This window comes from Pseudopodoces humilis, chromosome 7 (genome assembly GCF_049639895.1).
Source record: "Pseudopodoces humilis isolate 2021_Gansu_Grassland_sample_001 chromosome 7, ASM4963989v1, whole genome shotgun sequence".
NCBI lineage: Eukaryota > Metazoa > Chordata > Aves > Passeriformes > Paridae > Pseudopodoces > Pseudopodoces humilis.
The window spans coordinates 54,579,301-54,596,831 of record NC_142206.1 but is presented as its reverse complement, the minus strand read 5'-3'; the positions used below and the strand labels follow the sequence as shown (position 1 = coordinate 54,596,831).

The 17,531-nt window shown below is 45.7% G+C and overlaps 1 protein-coding gene across 10 annotated transcripts in view; it reads right to left on the bottom strand.

Annotated features, from left to right (window-relative positions):
* Positions 1-17,531, bottom strand: part of INF2 (inverted formin 2) — a 42,542-nt gene that overhangs the window by 12,835 nt on the left and 12,176 nt on the right. For 9 of the 10 annotated variants that reach the window (XM_014249982.2, XM_088057718.1, XM_088057720.1 and 6 more), the window contains 14 exons: positions 10,776-11,184; positions 8,967-9,082; positions 8,272-8,431; positions 7,466-7,499; positions 6,105-6,246; positions 5,863-6,004; positions 4,514-5,368; positions 3,225-3,370; positions 3,077-3,138; positions 2,395-2,497; positions 2,226-2,311; positions 1,617-1,717; positions 263-333; positions 42-149 (listed from right to left, as the gene is read on the bottom strand). In XM_014249982.2, the coding sequence (XP_014105457.2) occupies positions 42-149; positions 263-333; positions 1,617-1,717; positions 2,226-2,311; positions 2,395-2,497; positions 3,077-3,138; positions 3,225-3,370; positions 4,514-5,368; positions 5,863-6,004; positions 6,105-6,246; positions 7,466-7,499; positions 8,272-8,431; positions 8,967-9,082; positions 10,776-11,169 (2,520 nt within the window). In that variant the 5' untranslated portion in view covers positions 11,170-11,184. Of the gene's footprint in view, positions 1-41; positions 150-262; positions 334-1,616; positions 1,718-2,225; positions 2,312-2,394; positions 2,498-3,076; positions 3,139-3,224; positions 3,371-4,513; positions 5,369-5,862; positions 6,005-6,104; positions 6,247-7,465; positions 7,500-8,271; positions 8,432-8,966; positions 9,083-10,775; positions 11,185-13,572; positions 13,604-17,531 lie in introns of those variants that run through there. The other variant, XM_088057722.1, reaches the window with a different exon arrangement.

Below are 17,531 nucleotides of genomic sequence, written 5' to 3'. Positions count from 1 at the left end.
ACCCTCCCTCTTCCCTACTGTGCAGGACTTAGCAGTGGTACCTCCAGAATATGATGGAGCAGTGTAATGCGGGTTTGGTTTGCTTTGGTTTCTGTTAGTTTGAGTAAAGTGCTGATTTTAAACCCATCGGCATCGCCTGTGTGACTTCCCTACAAGAGAGAAAGAAAGCAGATTTAATTCCTGTGTCCATCCAAATTACAACCCTAAAGGAGACCATTCACAGACTGTAATGGGGGGAGGAGAAGACAAAAAAAGTCCTTACGTAGTTCAGGAAGTTTCCAACTTTGAGAATCAGTTGACAGAAGACTGGCAGGCGATGACTGGTCAGAAGATCTGAAAAACATAAGGGACTTTGAAGCAAAAGCCTCTGTTACACCAGAACATTTCCTAAACTGCATTGAAATTGGAATTCTGAATCCCACTAAATCAAATTTGCTATTTTGGCTTTGCACTCCAATGCCCAACTGGCAGAGAAACTGATTCTGTGTAGATTCAGTTCCATGGGTTGTAAAAGTCTTTGTTGACTCATGTTTCTTTGTTTATATCTGTTCTCTCATTTCCTAATGGAAAATAACCTGGAGTTGGACCCTCCCCGCTAACAGCAATCAAGGCCCTGCCTTCCTTGCAAGTTTCCCAGTGTAGGCAAGGGTAACTGGGTTGCAAATTTAACCTTGCCAACTTTATTTAGCTGTGCTGTGACTTCCCTATGATCACCTGCCAGCTGCTAAAACCAGACACGCTCACCCTGTTCCTGGTCTCTCATGGCAGAGGTGATTATCGACCAGGCATGAAGAGTACAGTCCCTGTCCTTGCTCTTACACAGGGTGCTGCAGTGCTGTGCTTTCTGAAGCACTCAGATTTGAGGCAGGAACAGCTCCAAAAGAACAACTGAGCTTCAGGGGAAACTTCAATTTATCCCAGCAGACAGCTGTAATCCCAGCTGGAGAAACCCCCAGCATGAGTTGGGGGAGATGGCTCTGTAGGACAGGTGACACTTGACAGTGCCAAGAAGAGCATATTACTCTCAGAGGAGTAGGACCAAAGGTTTCTGCCACAGAAAGCCAGAATCTATTGCATAAACTTTCTGTGTACTCACCATATTGGAGCATCAGCAATTTATAACCCAAAATAACAACCTTTTTCTTCTGGTTCCATTTCTAGGCAGGGAAATACTAAAGCATCACTACTTTCGAGAGAGGTTTGGGGTAGGCTTTTCTGGCAACAAAGAAAATTGCTGTATGGAGTTCTTAATTTGGGAAATAATGTTGGATGGATGAAGCAGCTGCAGCGGGGCCATCTCTGCTGTCTAAATTCAGCTCCTCTGAAAGGGCTGATGAACTTCCAGCACTTCACCATTCAAAGTGTTTCAGAGGAATAGATCTGCTGCAGAAAAAAGGGATGGGGGTGAGAGAAAATGATCTTTGGTCCTGTTAAGGGCTTTGACCATCAGTGGAGATACCTAAAGTTGCATCCAATTTGCAGCAAACCAGTGAATTTACCACACAGGAGTTCTTTGGGGTTTGGGTGGTAATACTGCAGAGCTCCAGGGGAGTTTTGTGGGGGTTAAAATTTCCTGTCTTAAATCAGATGCAGAAATAAGCTCAGGTCATCTATACCTTCACAGGCTCTGCGGATGGCTTCAGCTTTGGGCTGAATCATGTCGAGCACGACAGTGGTCTCTTCACAGATCAGCATACACTCGATGCGCAGCTGGTAGCTAAGGGTGGAGATGGATTCACAGCATAAAGGCACTGGGAACTCAGCCCCCTTCCCACATCACCAGCAAGCCCATGCCACCCCACAACACTGCTGTCAACCACAACCACACCAAACCACTGTCCTGTGGAGGGAGATGAGGGGCCACTGCTTGCCCTGAGGATCAGCAGGGATGTAGATTCTGCTGATGCACTGTGATCAGCAAAGAGAAGAGTTTCCCCTCCTTGGCACTGCATTTGGCACTGCCTTTCACTAAGTTATGGAGCCTCCTTGGGCAGATCTAACCCTGAGTCTGGGACAGCTTCTTCTGCTCCAGAGGGAGAAGAGGTGGCTGGATCAGGAAGAGCCCTTCAGCCAAGGGTAGCAGGGAAAGGGATAGCTCCAAGGGGGAAGGGAGAATACACTAGTTATATCCATCAGTGTTGGTCTGTGAGTCTCCTATAAAGAAACTTAAACTTCCCAAGGGTAAATCAAGAAACAGATTGGGCTGAAGTTCATAACAACCTTACCTGGGAATCTGAAGGAGAAGAAGATAGAACTGATCTGCATTTGCTAGTTTAGATTTCTCTTCTTTGAAAGCCTTCAGGTTTTCTATCTAATGAGAAATAAAGAATCAAGACTGCAGGGCTGCATTATGTGTTCAGCTCTGTGAACCAAGGGTACTGTTTTCCTCCTGACCTCATGCTTTTCAGGCAGCAGCTTCAGCAACTGCTTCAGAACCTCAACATCAAACTTGGTCCGGTCCCCATTCTGGATCATGGCAGTCACCTCTTCATTGGAGCTGCAGAGAGGAGGAGCAGAGCCAGCCATCAACCAAAGACCACTTTTCAACCATCACACACTACCAAGAGATTTATCTGTGCAAGCACTCTGTGCTTTCCCTAGTAGAGTCACAATAATCCAAAAGGAAAGGTATCTCCCCACAATTAGCTTGCCCTGATCAAATGACTCAAGGCCAGAGATGAATCCTGCAACTGAGATCCTGTCTCTGAGCATTTTTTTATCTTAAAAGAAAACTGAACTCTTCATTTGTCCATTGGCCCTGATTTGAGGAGGAATTTGACCTCTAGGTGTGTCTCACAGTCTATGTCGCCCTAAGAGTCTGTGCCACAGCTTCATCTGTAAAATTGAGATGTAACTCTTTTGCCAACATATGGGGAAGTTGTACGTAAAAACATAATTAAACCCCTGAACTCAGTATTTTAAAGACAGTGTAGGACAAAATGGGGAATTTTCAGATGATTTAGTAGCATGGACCACCAAAGCACATTGGCTAGAACAGATTTCGTGAGGACCTTCCAGATACTGCAAAACCTGCTCAAAGTTTTGTCAACTGTCACGAAAACTGGCCATATCTTACCATTTAAATTGCTTCAAAAATATGTTCAAATTGAGACTTTTCTTGGAGTCCAAAAATGTGATCTTCATTAAAGAAAAAGAAGATATCTCATATTAGATGAGCTGTCTGCAGGGATCGTTATTCGAAAAAATGAGGGGGGCCTCCTCACCTCCTTCGGCTCTGCCTTCACTGGTGCTGCTGTCTTCTCCTTGGGGGTTGGCTGTGGGAAGCAGAACAGCTGCTCGATGCTGCTGTAGTTGGGCTCTATCGTTTCTTCACTGCTGCTGCTCACAGAAGCCCACATTGAGTGGCTCTCTGAAAGAAAGACAAAGTGTCCAGACCGGCTGCAGGGACAGCTGAAAGCTCCTGGCACCTGGGGCAAGGTGAGCTGCTAGCAGGGACACTTCAGAACGTGAATGAAGAAGAGACTTATTAGTCTCTTCTGGATAAATGGTCATTATTGAGGAGGGGCAAGTGCCACATGTGGGATCCAAAGGGCCTGAAGGGCAATTAAACCTGCTGAGGGGAGGCAGCACTGGGCACACACAGGCTGTACAGCCCCATCCCTCCCTGTAAAACTGTGTTTTCCTCCATGGTGGGCAACTGGATCTGCAAGACAAGGACTTCAGACATTTTGTTTCTAGTCACCTGACATTATTTTTGCTTCCTTGCAACCTAATGGAGGGACTGGGTATTTCTCCATTCTTCCGTTCTTCTGACTGTGTCCTTCCCCATTTTTCATTTTATACTCAAGTCTCCTTGTATAATGCTGGCTACAGGACTGCTTGAATTAATTTCTACTGCAATTTCTTATATCTTAAAAAAAATCATCACCCTAACATGCCTGTAGAAACCTCTACTGAAATAATCCCAGCATTTTACTGCTCTTGTGATTGAAGACATGCTTTATTTAGATTTCACCTCTGCCTACTTCCATGCAGTGGATGCCTTACTTGTCTAGGACAAAGCTGACACAGCTTGTCCCATCTTCTTCTCACATTTCATGCTCCACTTTGAATCCACTAGCAGAGGGAAATGTAACCCAAAAGTCAACAGATATGTGATGTGATCCTCACATGCACTCTTACTCATGACTTTAATATACCTAGATACAAGCACAGATGAGCTGGGTAATAAAAGTTTGGGGAACTCAGAGCCTGATCTAAGGCACATCATACTGAATTTGGAAAATATTCCCATCCCTTTCTCTTAAGTTCAAAGTATTTTAGTTATAAACAAGCTGTTCCGAAGTACTAATTCAGCTGGAATAGTTACTATTACATTAGTAGTTTCATATTTTATATCAGGTATGTAGGTCAAAAGTAAAGGAAAACAGGGAAGTTCTCTATCTAAACAGAGTCAACCACATCTGGTGATTTTTAAGATAGTATTTCTTCTCCTGGGAAGCCGTGTAAAGCACCCCTAAAGCAGCAGTGACCATATGCCAGCAGCACCCACCTCTCACCACGTTGGAGGGCAGCTTCTGCCAGTTCAGCTTCTTCATCCTCAGCGTTGGTGTCTTCACTGTCTTGTGGGGAGGCCTGCCCATGCCCAGGGGGCAGCTGTACTGGGAGGCCACCACGGCCTCTATGTGATCTCCTGTCATGCCAGGAAGGAGGGGTGGAGGAGGAGGGATGCCACCCATGCCTGGCAATGGGGGTGGAGGAGGAGGGATGCCACCCATGCCTGGCAATGGGGGTGGAGGGGGAGGGATGCTCACCATGCCAGGCAATGGGGGTGGAGGAGGAGGGATGCTCACCATGCCAGGCAATGGGGGTGGAGGGGGAGGGATGCTCACCATGCCTGGCAATGGGGGTGGAGGGGGAGGGATGCTCACCATGCCTGGCAATGGGGGTGGAGGGGGAGGAGGAGGGGGAATACCCCCCATGCCAGGCAATGGGGGTGGAGGAGGAGGGATGGCAGGGAGTGGAGGGGCTGGAGGTGTATTTGTCATGGGGGATGTGGGGTTCATGGCTGCTGTGCCAGAGGGTAGAGCGGGTGGGGCTGGAGGTGCTGGGTTGGGAGCAGTGTTGGAGGGAGGGTTAGATTTCTCTGGCAGAGCACAGCAGGCTGTGAACTGGCAGGATGAGATCATCTTTTCGCTGGCCAGTGGCCCTGAGGATGTCCCTGGTGCTCTGGTGGGGTTTGATGATCCCACTGGACACCGAGCTGCACGTGCACATGGTTCTGGTTCACCCTGGACGCCTCCAGCTGCGCTCCCAGACAGGCGGTTCTCAGCTCGCTTTTGCTTGTTTGGATGTTTTTTGATAGATAGCAGCCTCTCAATGACTTCTTCAACTGTGTTCCCTTGGACTAGAGAAATGAGTCAGGGTCAGGGAGGGGAACGAGGCCCACAGGCTGGTTCACACTATTCAACCTTCACCAAGCAGCAGATCTGGAGCCAGGGAGAGCCCATTTCCTGGTGTCACTTTACACAACTACACTTTTGGCTTCTAAGCAATTTTCTTCCCATGTGCCCAGCCCACAAACACTTTTGAGCACTCCTGCCAGCAAGACAGGCCAGCACCAGTGGCAAGATGCCAGTGAGGACAGATTCCCACTGAATCCCATGAGCCAAAGCTCAGGGATTAACCATTAAAAAAAGACGTGGAATTCCAAGACCACTGCTAAACGTGGCCACGCACATGGATGAATCTTCACTTGACCTTATACAGAAGGTATAGCTTTGTCCCAGCCTCTGTTCAGCTGTCACCAAGTCCCACAGATTATTTCCTGCACACTGGGGAAAAACTTTTATGGGACAAGGGAAAACAAGAGGAGTGCGCAAGGCTGGATGTCATTCTTACTGTCATTGGCGAGTAAAAGCGCTCTGTTCACTACGGCATCCAGGGACTCCCACAGCAGGAGGCTGGAGTGATGAGAGGGCTCCAAGTGCAGCAGGCTCTGAAGGATGGACAGCAGCTGGACAGAGACTGGGGAGCGGCTCACCTGGAAGAGAGCAGCTTCTGTCACAGCAAGGCTGGCTCCCAGCAAAGTGGATTAACTTTGCCATTGTGTGACCTTGCACCACATGCGAGGGGCAACTTACTTTATTGAAGAGAGATGAAAAAACCTCATGATGATCATTCATGTTTATCCCATCGCATATCCTTAATAATTCCTCATCATCCTCTATTTTGAACTCCTCAAATGTGTCACACTGGATAAGCAGATCCTCCTCCTCGATGTCTCTGCAATATTACAGCATTCATTTTCATTGGAGAGCCTTTCTCTAATTTTTTATTATTATAGTTATATAATTATATATATATATATAATTATATATTACATTATATATATTAATGTCTATTATTATTATTATATATTATTATATATATTGTTATATATAATTTTTATTATATTCTAATTAGATTATTGTTTTTGTTAAATGGCTTTTATCTCTTTGCCTCTCAGACTCAGCCAGTTGGTGTTGAAAGGACCCAATTCTTATTTATAAACCCTTATTTATAAAGGATGAGATGCCATCAGTGCATCCTTTCTTGAACTGAATGTACTGGAATGGGACTTCTCATGGCATAACCTGGCCCAGTACAGGCTCGCTATGGAATTCTCCTTGGAGCTGTAAGAACAGAGTGGCATTCTGACCTTTTTGAAACCAGGCTGCCACCTTTATTTTCTTAAAGTCAAGACTAATTGAGAATATTCCAGAGATGTTTCTATTTGAAAAACCTCCTTCTCTGTTACTCAAAACTGGATTTATAAAAACACAGACACTCTAAAGCTGACTTTTTCAGCACTCTCAACACCACTCAGTGTTAGAATTTTACAGTTGCTGCTCTATTAAAACAACTTCTCCTCCCTAATTTTTATTATTATAAAATTATTAATTATAAAAAAAATTAATATAATACTTATATAATATTATTATAAAAATTATATTTTAGTGTTGGATGGAGCAATTCCAGTTACACGGATAATTACAACTCACATAAACTGCATTCTAGAATTTATCACAGATGTTTCTGATAGAACATAATTTTTAAATTACATTCAGATATGCATTAGGAAATTGTTTTAGCTGGATGCTTCTGGGACCAACAGCAGCAGTGAAGTGATTTTGAATACAGTGAGCTGCTCAGTGAGCCCACAGCATTGCTTCAGATTCAGTCTGAAACATCCTCAGTGAGGACATTGCTACTCCATCTGTACCCAGAGCCTCTGTGCATGCCATCTGTGCCAACAGCTGTCCCCATGACACTGTGGCTGGCAAGAGCATCTTCACACTGGCCAAATGCCTCTAGCTCTCATGGAATGGGTACATACAAGCATGGTCCACTCCACTCAGGAACACTGCACTTCACACAACAGAAGGTTGGATAACTATGAAGTTTCCACAGCTACTTCACTGTAAATCTCATTTTAAAAAAAAAAATTATTAGAGATTCTTACCTTAGCTTGTCTAAAACATCCAACAGCTGAAGCCCTGGCAGGTGAAAAAAACAGATATAGTTGCATTATGATCCACTTGGTACTTATTTGTTATGACCTTTATACATGTTATGCTCATAAACACTTCTTGCAGAGAGAAAAAGTGAAAATATCTTCAGATGGATCTATCAAAGTGGGTAGAGTCATTTTGCAAGTGATGAGACACCACAGCACACATCTGCAGCACCTGTGAGAACCACTGCACAATTCCCGTGGGGTTACTGAGGGACACAGGCACTTCTGGGGCATGAGTGACCTCAGTTCAAATTAGGTATCTAAAATCAGTCTGATACCGTCAAATCCTTGATCTGGATGGAGAGAAATGCATCACCCAGTATGTGAGGTGAATCCCAGCAATGGTACCTAGGAGCCTGGGATTCTAGCAGTTGGAAAGAACTTCTGAACCATGGGACAGCCTCTGTGGCTCAACTGAGTAGACACAGAATGAAGAAACTTTATCAGCTCTTACAAGTAGCTGCAATATATGGAAATGTGTCCACATAAGATGGTTGGTTATAGAAATGTTCTGAAGAAGCTCAAGTGATATGGTGCTGCTGGGATACCAGAAAAGATCAAAGTTGTGGGAAAGCAGCAAAGCTAAAAAAATCTGTCGACAGAAAGGCTGTTGAGAATAAAGGTCAAAGGAAAAAAGAAAATTCATATTTGCAGTTTTGCTCCCCAGGCTCTTCAGGCACCTTATGGATACATCTGAAAAAAACCCATTTGGTAACTGACTCTCCAGGGAAGGGTGAAACAAATATCCTTACCTATGAACTCATTTCTGATTTGTGTCCTTGTCCTTAGCTCCTCTTTCCCCAGGATGATGGCATTGATGGCACTCAGCAGTGTCACCATGTATGGCACGTTGTCTGTGTTGGAGAGCTCGTTCATTATGATGCTGAATCGATACTGCTGGTTCTTCACACTCTGTTGGTAACACAACTGATAGTATGACAAGAATGGTCTATATAGATGTAAATGCCCATGACTGTGGTGCAGGCTCCCCAGTGGAATTAGCATCTCAAGTCCTCAGTTTATCCCACTGTGCACAGGACAGGAAGACACAGGTAAAACCAGTGTCCTCCATTATGGAGCAGGGGCTGGTTGGCAGAGAAAGTAATTGAAAACACCCCTTGGATCCCTTTGTGCTTTCTGGTAACAGGTGCAGGTACCTGAGCTCGTGGGCAGTGAAACCTGTGGATTTATTCTGCTGATCTGGTGGTGCATTTGTTGCCAGAAAGCACCTTGTGGTTGGCAGTCATCTGTCCACACAAGTCACAGAACAGCACCACAGACCTACACTGACCACAGAAAACTTCCTACAGCTTTTACTTTATAAACCTCTACTTCTCATACCAAAACAATGCAAAATAAACCTTATTCCCACCCTTTTCTGTGGTACATGGATCTGTCTGCATGGATCAAAGCTGAGCCCTTTCTCCTGCTCCAACCAAACACTTGCCTTGTAATGGTCCAAGGCATCCAGAGCCAAAGAGTGGCCATCTGATGAGTAAATGCACAGTGCAGCCAGGAGCTCAAATATTTGCTTTTTGACCATGACATTAGTTGTGTCAAGTGCTGTAGGAAAAACAGAAAAAAAAGAAAGCACAAATTTATAATGACATTAATGTTCTGAATCTCAGTGTCTTCTGCTACATGGATTATGAGCAGTAATAGAAAAGAGACTGAAGGAGGGGACCCATTACAATGGAAGATGGGAAGAGAAATATCTTAATGTACAGATATCCCATCCAAATAGCATTATGTGATGATAACTTCTAGTTGGAACAGTAAATGCTGCAGGTATCCCATTGGCATTTTGGGGCATCTTGTATTTAGTAATCTTTTCCATGTCCCATGTGACATGCTGCAACAGCAGCCAAGATTTTTCACCATTCACAAAATTTATTCCCCTCTTTCACATGTGGGTATTTTCTAGAACAGCAGATGAACAATTTTCTTAGATTAATGACTTTTATTTTTAGTGCAGAAAAGCTCAATATGCATATGAGTAATAGCAATTGTTCCAATGGGTTCCCATGTGTTCCCTTTTTGCACTACTCTTTCTCTGTGAACCCTGGGAGCGGGTGCATGAGGCTGTCTTATTTTTCCTGTATTACAGCACAAAGAAACTCCAACACTGAGAAGTCCAGGATACCCCCCTGTTTTCACAGGACAAAAATGCCAGGTCCATATTTTATATAGGCTAAGAAAATGCAGGATGAAGAGGGAGGAAGGGAGAGGGAGGGAGGGAGGAAGGCAGGCAGGCAGGCAGGCAGGAAGGCAGGAAGGCAGGCAGGCAGGCAGGCAGGCAGGCAGGCAGGAAGGCAGGAAGGCAGGAAGGCAGGAAGGCAGGAAGGAAGGAAGGAAGGAAGGCAGGAAGGCAGGAAGGCAGGCAGGAAGGAAGGCAGGAAAGCAGGAAGGCAGGAAGGCAGGCAGGAAGGAAGGAAGGCAGGAAGGCAGGAAGGCAGGAAGGCAGGAAGGAAGGAAGGAAGGCAGGCAGGAAGGCAGGAAGGCAGGAAGGCAGGAAGGCAGGAAGGCAGGCAGGAAGGAAGGCAGGAAGGAAGGAAGGAGACTTCAGAACTGAAGAGGGAAGCAAATCAGCTTTCAGACTAAATGCACTTTAAAAAGCTATTAATAAGGGTTTCTATGGTACATCTCTGATCTCTGTGGAGCAGCACAGAAGTTATCCTTCCAGCACCATGAAGTGCTGTACAATAAGTTCTATGAGATGCCCTGATGAATTTCAAAGCTGAAATTTTGAATTTTCAAAGCTGAAATTCACGAGCCAAATGAATGGAAGGAGGATGTAAGTGGTGTTAACCACCATCCTCCAGAAGGAGCAGAGTGAGCAGCACAGAGAGCAGGCTCTCTTGAGTCCAAAGATGCCACTTTTCCTCCTCTTCACCAGCTACAAGACTCCAAGCCCTTTCAGTTCCTCTCTGCCCTTGGGGCTCTCAAGGACTGAATAGCAAACGTCTGCTGACAACCAAAGGGTTGAAGATTTCTCATGCCTGTATACAGATAAGGCTGGGTTTATCCCCAGCTTCTCAGTAAACTGTGACAATATTTGGAAATATATGGAATAGCACTTGGTGGCAAAGGCAACATGATTTGATAGCGATTTTATTTTAAAGAGGAAAACAATCTCATTAATCAGTTGTGACCAACCATTTCCAATTAGCCTGATGCAGGGCAGGAGGAGAAGCAACAGGAAAGTGCCCTCCTCGATGCCACACGTGCTGGATCAAGCAGGAGGATGTCTTCTCACCTTGGAAGAGTTTTCTGACGTAGCCCTCGTTGCTCACAATGTATTCTATGCCTTTGTGGGAGTTCATGACCGCTCGCACACAGCTAATGCAGGTGAGCTGAAGCAAGGCATCGGATATCCTGGCCACTCCTCGCCCAGACAGCCTGTCCAGGGCCTCCAGGAGGAGGTCCAGGCCAGACAGCTCCAGGAACTGGACCATCCAGGCATCGTCGCTGTTCTCCAGCCTCTTCTTCAGCCCAGAGTAGTTCACCACTGAGGGTATTTGCAGGAGACGGATGCACAGCTCTGGCTCTGCATTTTCCAGGTTGGCCTCTGACTGGTCAGTCTCCTGGGGTCCGAGTTTCTCCTTCAGGGCAGCCCACTTCTTGTGGGCACCTTCCTTTTTGATTGACATCGTGAATGGTTTGTTCTGAAAGAAAAAGAAAAGACAAAGTGAGAAGTTTGTCTGGACTGACCAAAAACTATCCAGTAGCCCTGTTTTTTCTGCAGTAGTTGGGAGCCCAACTACAGTAGATCCCAGCTCTCCAGCACATAGGGCACACACTGCAACCAGTCCTCTGTTGAAGAAACTCAATATATCCCCACCTTAACCACACACATTACATTCAGCCTCTGAAGACTCTGTGAAGAGACTTTTAGCACATCCAAGACAGAAAATACAGCTTTAAAAGTAGCCAATTTACACCAGTCAATTGCCATTACCTATTTTCATGCAGTGAAAGGATAAGGTTGGAAGCAGCATTATCAGCTCTGAACTCCTAATGCCCATTAAACCACTTCAAAATCTCACCGTGCTGGAGAGGCTGTGCAGTTTCTAAGTGTTTGTAATGGGATGGAGAAATCATTTTGAGCATATCCTGCTTATAAGAGCATCCGATTACCCTGTTCCTTTTTCGCTTTTGTTTCTTTTGACTGATGTTGAGGTTAATTTTATAGCACTAACTTAATCCCTTCCTGTCTCCTGTAATAGCAAATACGTTTGTACACATGGTGTTTATGCCTGATAATGTGAGGGCCTGACAGGCTGTGAGTGCAGGTACAGCAGCAGGAGGCTGGCTATGAAAACAGCAGAGCACTGTTTTTGGAGATGAGGAGCAATGGCCCATCTCCCTGGAGGACACGGCCTGTCCAGCCAGGCCATCAGCAGCAAGGAAGGCCAGGAACTGATTCAGCACAGAGAAACTGCAAAGCCAAGTGTAACTCTTGGTGCCAGATTTTATGGTTTTAGGCAGGATTATTATTTTTCAGACTCACAGGGATCAAGTCACACAATGCAGGTCCTTTTCAAAGCCACATGCAATTGTTCTGGCCACTGAGATTAGCTCGGCTGGTCAGAGCACGGTGCTAATAATGCCAAGGTTGTGGATTTGATCCCCATATGGGCTGTTCACATAAAAGTTGGATTTGATGATCCTTGTGGGTCCCTTCCAACTCAGAATATTCTGTGAATCTGTGATTCTGTTTTAAAGCTGAATTGCTCCCACCAATGACAGTTTACCCCACAAAAATTGGTGCTGCCTCCCTGTCCTGCCACACCACCACTACCTCTGCTCCCCTGGACTACTGAGCCTGCAAAGAGCTCAAAATAACCTGAGGCCAGTTGGCCCCAAAACTCAACACTTAGGGGACTGAAGGAATTAAGGGAGATTCTTGTTTTCCCTTCCCAGCTCGAGCACAAGGCTTTCGAGCCCAGCAGTGACTAGAGAAAAATCTTGAAAAAACTAAATTAAGTAAACTCTGGAAGTTTTTTTTTTTTTCTAGAAAGCCAAGAAAAAAGATGAACCCTTTACACTGGTTAGAAAAAAAATCTCATTTTAAAGCCCTCCTTGTGATTTTTCCTGGGGACTGTGCCATTGAGAAAGGTCCTGGCTCCTTCCCCTCAGTGGAGCTGGACAGCTTCTGTTTTAACCAAAGAGTAATTTTGGCAATCTCCCCTTGGCAAATATACAGCCAAAAGATTTGCTCACTGATTAGTGATAGGCATGATATTATAGGCCTAAACATGCCTCTTGGAAAGACAAAGTGTGATGGGGTGGGACACTTGAAAAATTTCCCTGGGAAAATGTGATGGTGGGACTTTCTGGCAGCTCACAGCATCGAAGTCTGCATCAAGAGGCCAGAGGGGTGGAAGAGTTAGCAGGATATGGTGACAGAAAATCCATTTAGAGAGCTCTGGAGAAACCCTATTGCAGAGTTTTCTTTTGCTTCAGTGGGAGAGAAGCTGGCCAAGCACCCAGTTGCTCCCTGTTCTGTTAGCTGAAAAGATGATGGTCATGATCCAAAAACATGAAGTGGCAAAAATACCATCTGAGAACACACTGTACAGCTGAAAAGTGATAAAAAGGACCATAAAAAAAAAACCAACCCAACCAATCCCCAAACAAACCTCCCTGCCAAAGCACAGGCTTGAGTTTCCAAGATTTGTCATCACTCCCTGCCGCCCAGAGCCCTTACTCACTCTTGGTAAAATTCTTTTTGGGATTAGTCAACCCTAATCCCTCCCCTGTGTTCAAGCCCAGGAATTTGGGTTAGGCTTGATGCAAAGGAGAAGAGAAATCCTTCCTCACTGGAGGAAAAGAAGCAAAAGTTTCCTGCCCCAGGTTTACAGCCCCGGGGATGGGGCAGCAGCCTACACCTTTCATCAGTCATGGTGACTGCAAATCTACAGTCATGGGGCTGGAGAGGTCCACCTGCAGTCAAATTCCCCTCCACACTGTGCATGGAGCCCAGCCTTCCCTTCCCAGTGCTGGGGTCGAGCTGGACCTTCAGTGTAGGGCAGTACTGAGGACCATCTCACCTGGGTGTTGGTCAGCCCGTGGGGCCGCAGAAGTTTTGCCAACTGCAAGCTCCCCTTCTCTTGTGTGACCTCTTTTTATACTCAGAAAAATCACTTTTTAAATTTGAACATGACTAAACATTTCTTATCCAGCCAGATAACAAAGCAGGCTGACTTCTTGCTCCCAGATGTATGAATGCCTCATTATATTGTATTTGTATTACATCGTACCAGCTACAGCAAGTCAGAGAAATTACAACAGCATTATTGACCTCAGGCTTTGCTGATTCCTGAAAATTAAGCTCCACCAGTGCAACAGGAGACAGGAAATACCAAGAGAGCATCCTGTTTACCAGCAGATTTGTTCTGAATTATCCTTCCCACCCACCTGCTCCGCACAGATGTGAAGAGATGAGAAACAGAACCGGGCAGCACCTCTCCAAACAGTCCTGGCTTGTGTTTTTATGCACTAAAATGAACAAACTGGATTGATTAAATATTCTTCCCCGCAGAGAGTGCACTCTTTTTGTAGGAAAGGATAAAGGTAGCTAATGTATCTAATTGTAAAAAGGGAATAAAATAAACAGGAGCTGTACTATATAAATGGAAAGGAAATGAATATGGAAGAGATGGCAATACGACTCTGCAGATGGTGTGATAAATCTGTTTACAAACACAGATATGAGTGATATATTGTGAATGCAACATCTTTCCATATTTTTCATGAAGCAAAGTGCTGCAAAGATGTTCAGATACATCCTTAAAGGGCTGCTGGCTTTGCCTTTTATCTCTGACCACAGGAGCTTGTTAGCAGGTAAATGATCTCAGCAGAGTGAGACAGACAAGGATTGAAATGGAACACATCTATCTGGCTGGCTCACAGAGGCTATTTAGACTACGTTGGCTAAGGGAAGGAAAGTGCCCTAACAAAACCAGACAGGAGAGCTGAATACACCTCACCTCTTGCCAGCAGAAGGCCATAGGAGCTTTGCTTTTTGTTTCCCAGTGCAGAAAGAGGGCTGTGGTGGTGGAGGCAGTGTCCCCAGACCGTGTGTCTGGCTGTGCCTGCAGCACCCACGCTCTGCCTCCCCAGATGCCTGCTCAGCACTGGGGCTTGGTGCTGCTCCCTTGGGCACAACCTGACAGTATGTCAGTGCTTGTTGCTGTGGGGACACTCACAGCCACAGCAAAGAATCATAGAATAGTTTAGGTTAGATTAAACACCTTTAAGATCATCAAGTCGGAACATTAACCCAGCACCACCAAGCCCATCACTAAACCATGTCCCCAAGTGCCACATCCACATGTCTTAAATGCAGTCTTCCCCTCATCTTCTCACCCTCAGAGGTTGGTTAGCCCTGATGGGGAATCAACAAAATGTTAAGGGGTTAGAATGGACCCTAAAGATCATCTAGTCCTGTCCCCCTTACCATGGGCAGGGACATCTCCCACCAGACCAGGTTGCTCAAAGCCCCATCCAGTCTGGCCTTGATGCCAGGGTCATGACATCCACAACCTCCCTGGGCAACCTGTGACAGTGTCTAGCTACCCTCACAGTAAAATATTTCCACCTCTTTCAATCTGTACCCATTACTCCTTGTCCTGTCATTATAGTTCCTGATGAAGATTCTCTCTCTGGCTTCCCCATAGGCCCCCTTCAGATACTGGAAGGTTGCTAGGAGGTCTAAAGCTGCATCAATGTAAAAGTACTCTTAATTTTAAGAGATTCCTTAGGGAAACATAAAGGTATCCTGAGGGCTTGTGTTCCTGCACGTGACAACAGCAACATCACAATTTGTGGTGCCAACTCCTTGGATCACAGGGTTTGCAAAGTTATAATGTTCCCTGCATCCATCCAACCTGGTCTGTAAAATTTCCTCTTCCCTTCTTTCTAAATCAGGTGCTTCCCAGATTCAGTTTTTTGTGCCTCTCTGTCCTTCAGGTCTACTCCTAGGGAGATGACATCTGTGGGAGATAAATCAGGGCACATCAATACTTCTTCCATCCTGTGAAGCTGTGGAGAACAGAGCTGCACAGCACAGCTTTCAGTCTAAATTATTACATGCCTCCAGGATGACACGGATCAGAGCAAGGACTGGGGAGGACATGTAAAAAGAGATTTCTCAGGGCAGCTAAGTATTATTGAGTGAAAACAAAAGGGAGAAAAACTGCAGGTCAAAACTATTTTGATTTTTTGGGGAGCAGACCCACTGCCTGTGCAGAAGAACAGGACTTTGGGGCTGGTGTGTTGAGGGGGAACAGCAGCTCCTTGCTGCCCTTTGAAGAATTCTGGGAGCATCCCAATCCCACATGCTGCCCTCACAGCCCTCTGCTCCCCTCCACAAGGCTGCCAGGGTGAGAAAAGCTCCTTTATGCTGCTCAGTCCCTCCTCCCTTCCCTGCCTGTTCCTGGCACTCAGGAGCCTGTTCTGCCTGGCTGACTGCTAATGACAGGTTTCACTTCTGGGTAGTTCCAGTTTTCCCTCTGCTGCTGGGAATGTGCCAAGCCTTTGTATTTTGCAACATGTCAGACTACTCAGTCCCTTAAAAGAAACAACATCCTGGCACTGTGCTTTCCAAAACCACTTCTGGAAGTGTGATGTGTTTCCTCCACCTCTCCGGGAGTTTTGCTTTCATTTGTGCTGTTGTTTTCCTACGCAGTGTTGGAAGAGCTCACCTACATGAAGGCCAACAAACCATCCTCCCATGCACCAAGACGAGCTGGGGGAAACCACAGATCTCTGTTTTAGAGATCCTGACCACTTGGGGTGGGTCCACCAGTGTCTGTAGGAACCAGCAGCATTCTCAGTCTCCCAGGGCAGCTGAGGATAAGGGCACAGTGGGAAATTCAGGCAAGCAAACCAAAGGCATGGTTTGTACAACAGACCTTGCCACAGCATGCAGACCAAGTGCTGCTCCATCCTCCTGCTGCCATGGCCAGTAGCCTCAGCAGTCTTTAGATCTACATATTCTGTAGATCACCTGTATCAGAGGCCAGAATGTGTGATTTATGATCAAAAAATGAAAAGGTTTTGGAATGAGTGCCCACTCTTGCTCTTCAGTACTGAAGAAGTTCACGAGGTCTCTGGTACACTGTGCTTTGCTTTGGCACAGCCCACAGGAGCTCTCACAACACCCAGGTCAGCTGTGGCCTCAGCACTACTGCAAACCATTATGGAGAATATTTTGTCTTTAGGAAATGAGGGAGCAAAGACACACCCTGCTGCAGCTGGTGGGCAGGAACTGTGCCATCCACCCTCTGACTGGGCCTGGCACAGGGCTGGCAATGGCTTCTGCTGGGAGCAAATTCCCAGAAAAGGACTTCAGTGCATAGACAAAGAGTGGCCATATTGGTATAAATTTGTGTGTATTTTGCCAGTACAGCTTATTCTTTCACAGATAAAGGAAAAACATATTGTTCTGATTCAGTCCCATTCACCACTATCAGGATGCTGTGTGCCAGCACGGCTTTTCTCTCCTGGGCAAATACAAGCTACAGCATTGTGTGATGTCTCACAAAATGGGTAAATGTGTCCACTCAATATGTATTGGTAGCAGTACAGTTATACCAGGTTTAACCCCACCAGTAGAAAAAAAAAAAAAAGAAAAAAATCACCGGTGCCTTCTTCCTCAGTGAATAAATTAAACAAATTTCTCATTGGGCTGCTACAGGACCACAAACAAATCACGCTCAAGTGACATGCTCAAGGATGTTTATGTCAAGATCTTTAGTGGCCTCTAAATCCTTACTTATATGAGAGGTTCCACAAGCTTAGCTTCAAATGGGTTTGAAACCACTCTTTGTTAACTCAATAATCATTTCCTCTAATGTGGTTAGCCAGGTTTAGGTGCAGCTGTCAGATTTTGTTCCTGTAATGGCCACTGCCCATGGGGGGGAAAGTGGCTTATCTGTGTGAATGCCAAGTCAGACAAACCAGTATCAGCAGCTTTCCATGGTGGGTGGGAATCCTGGGCACCCTC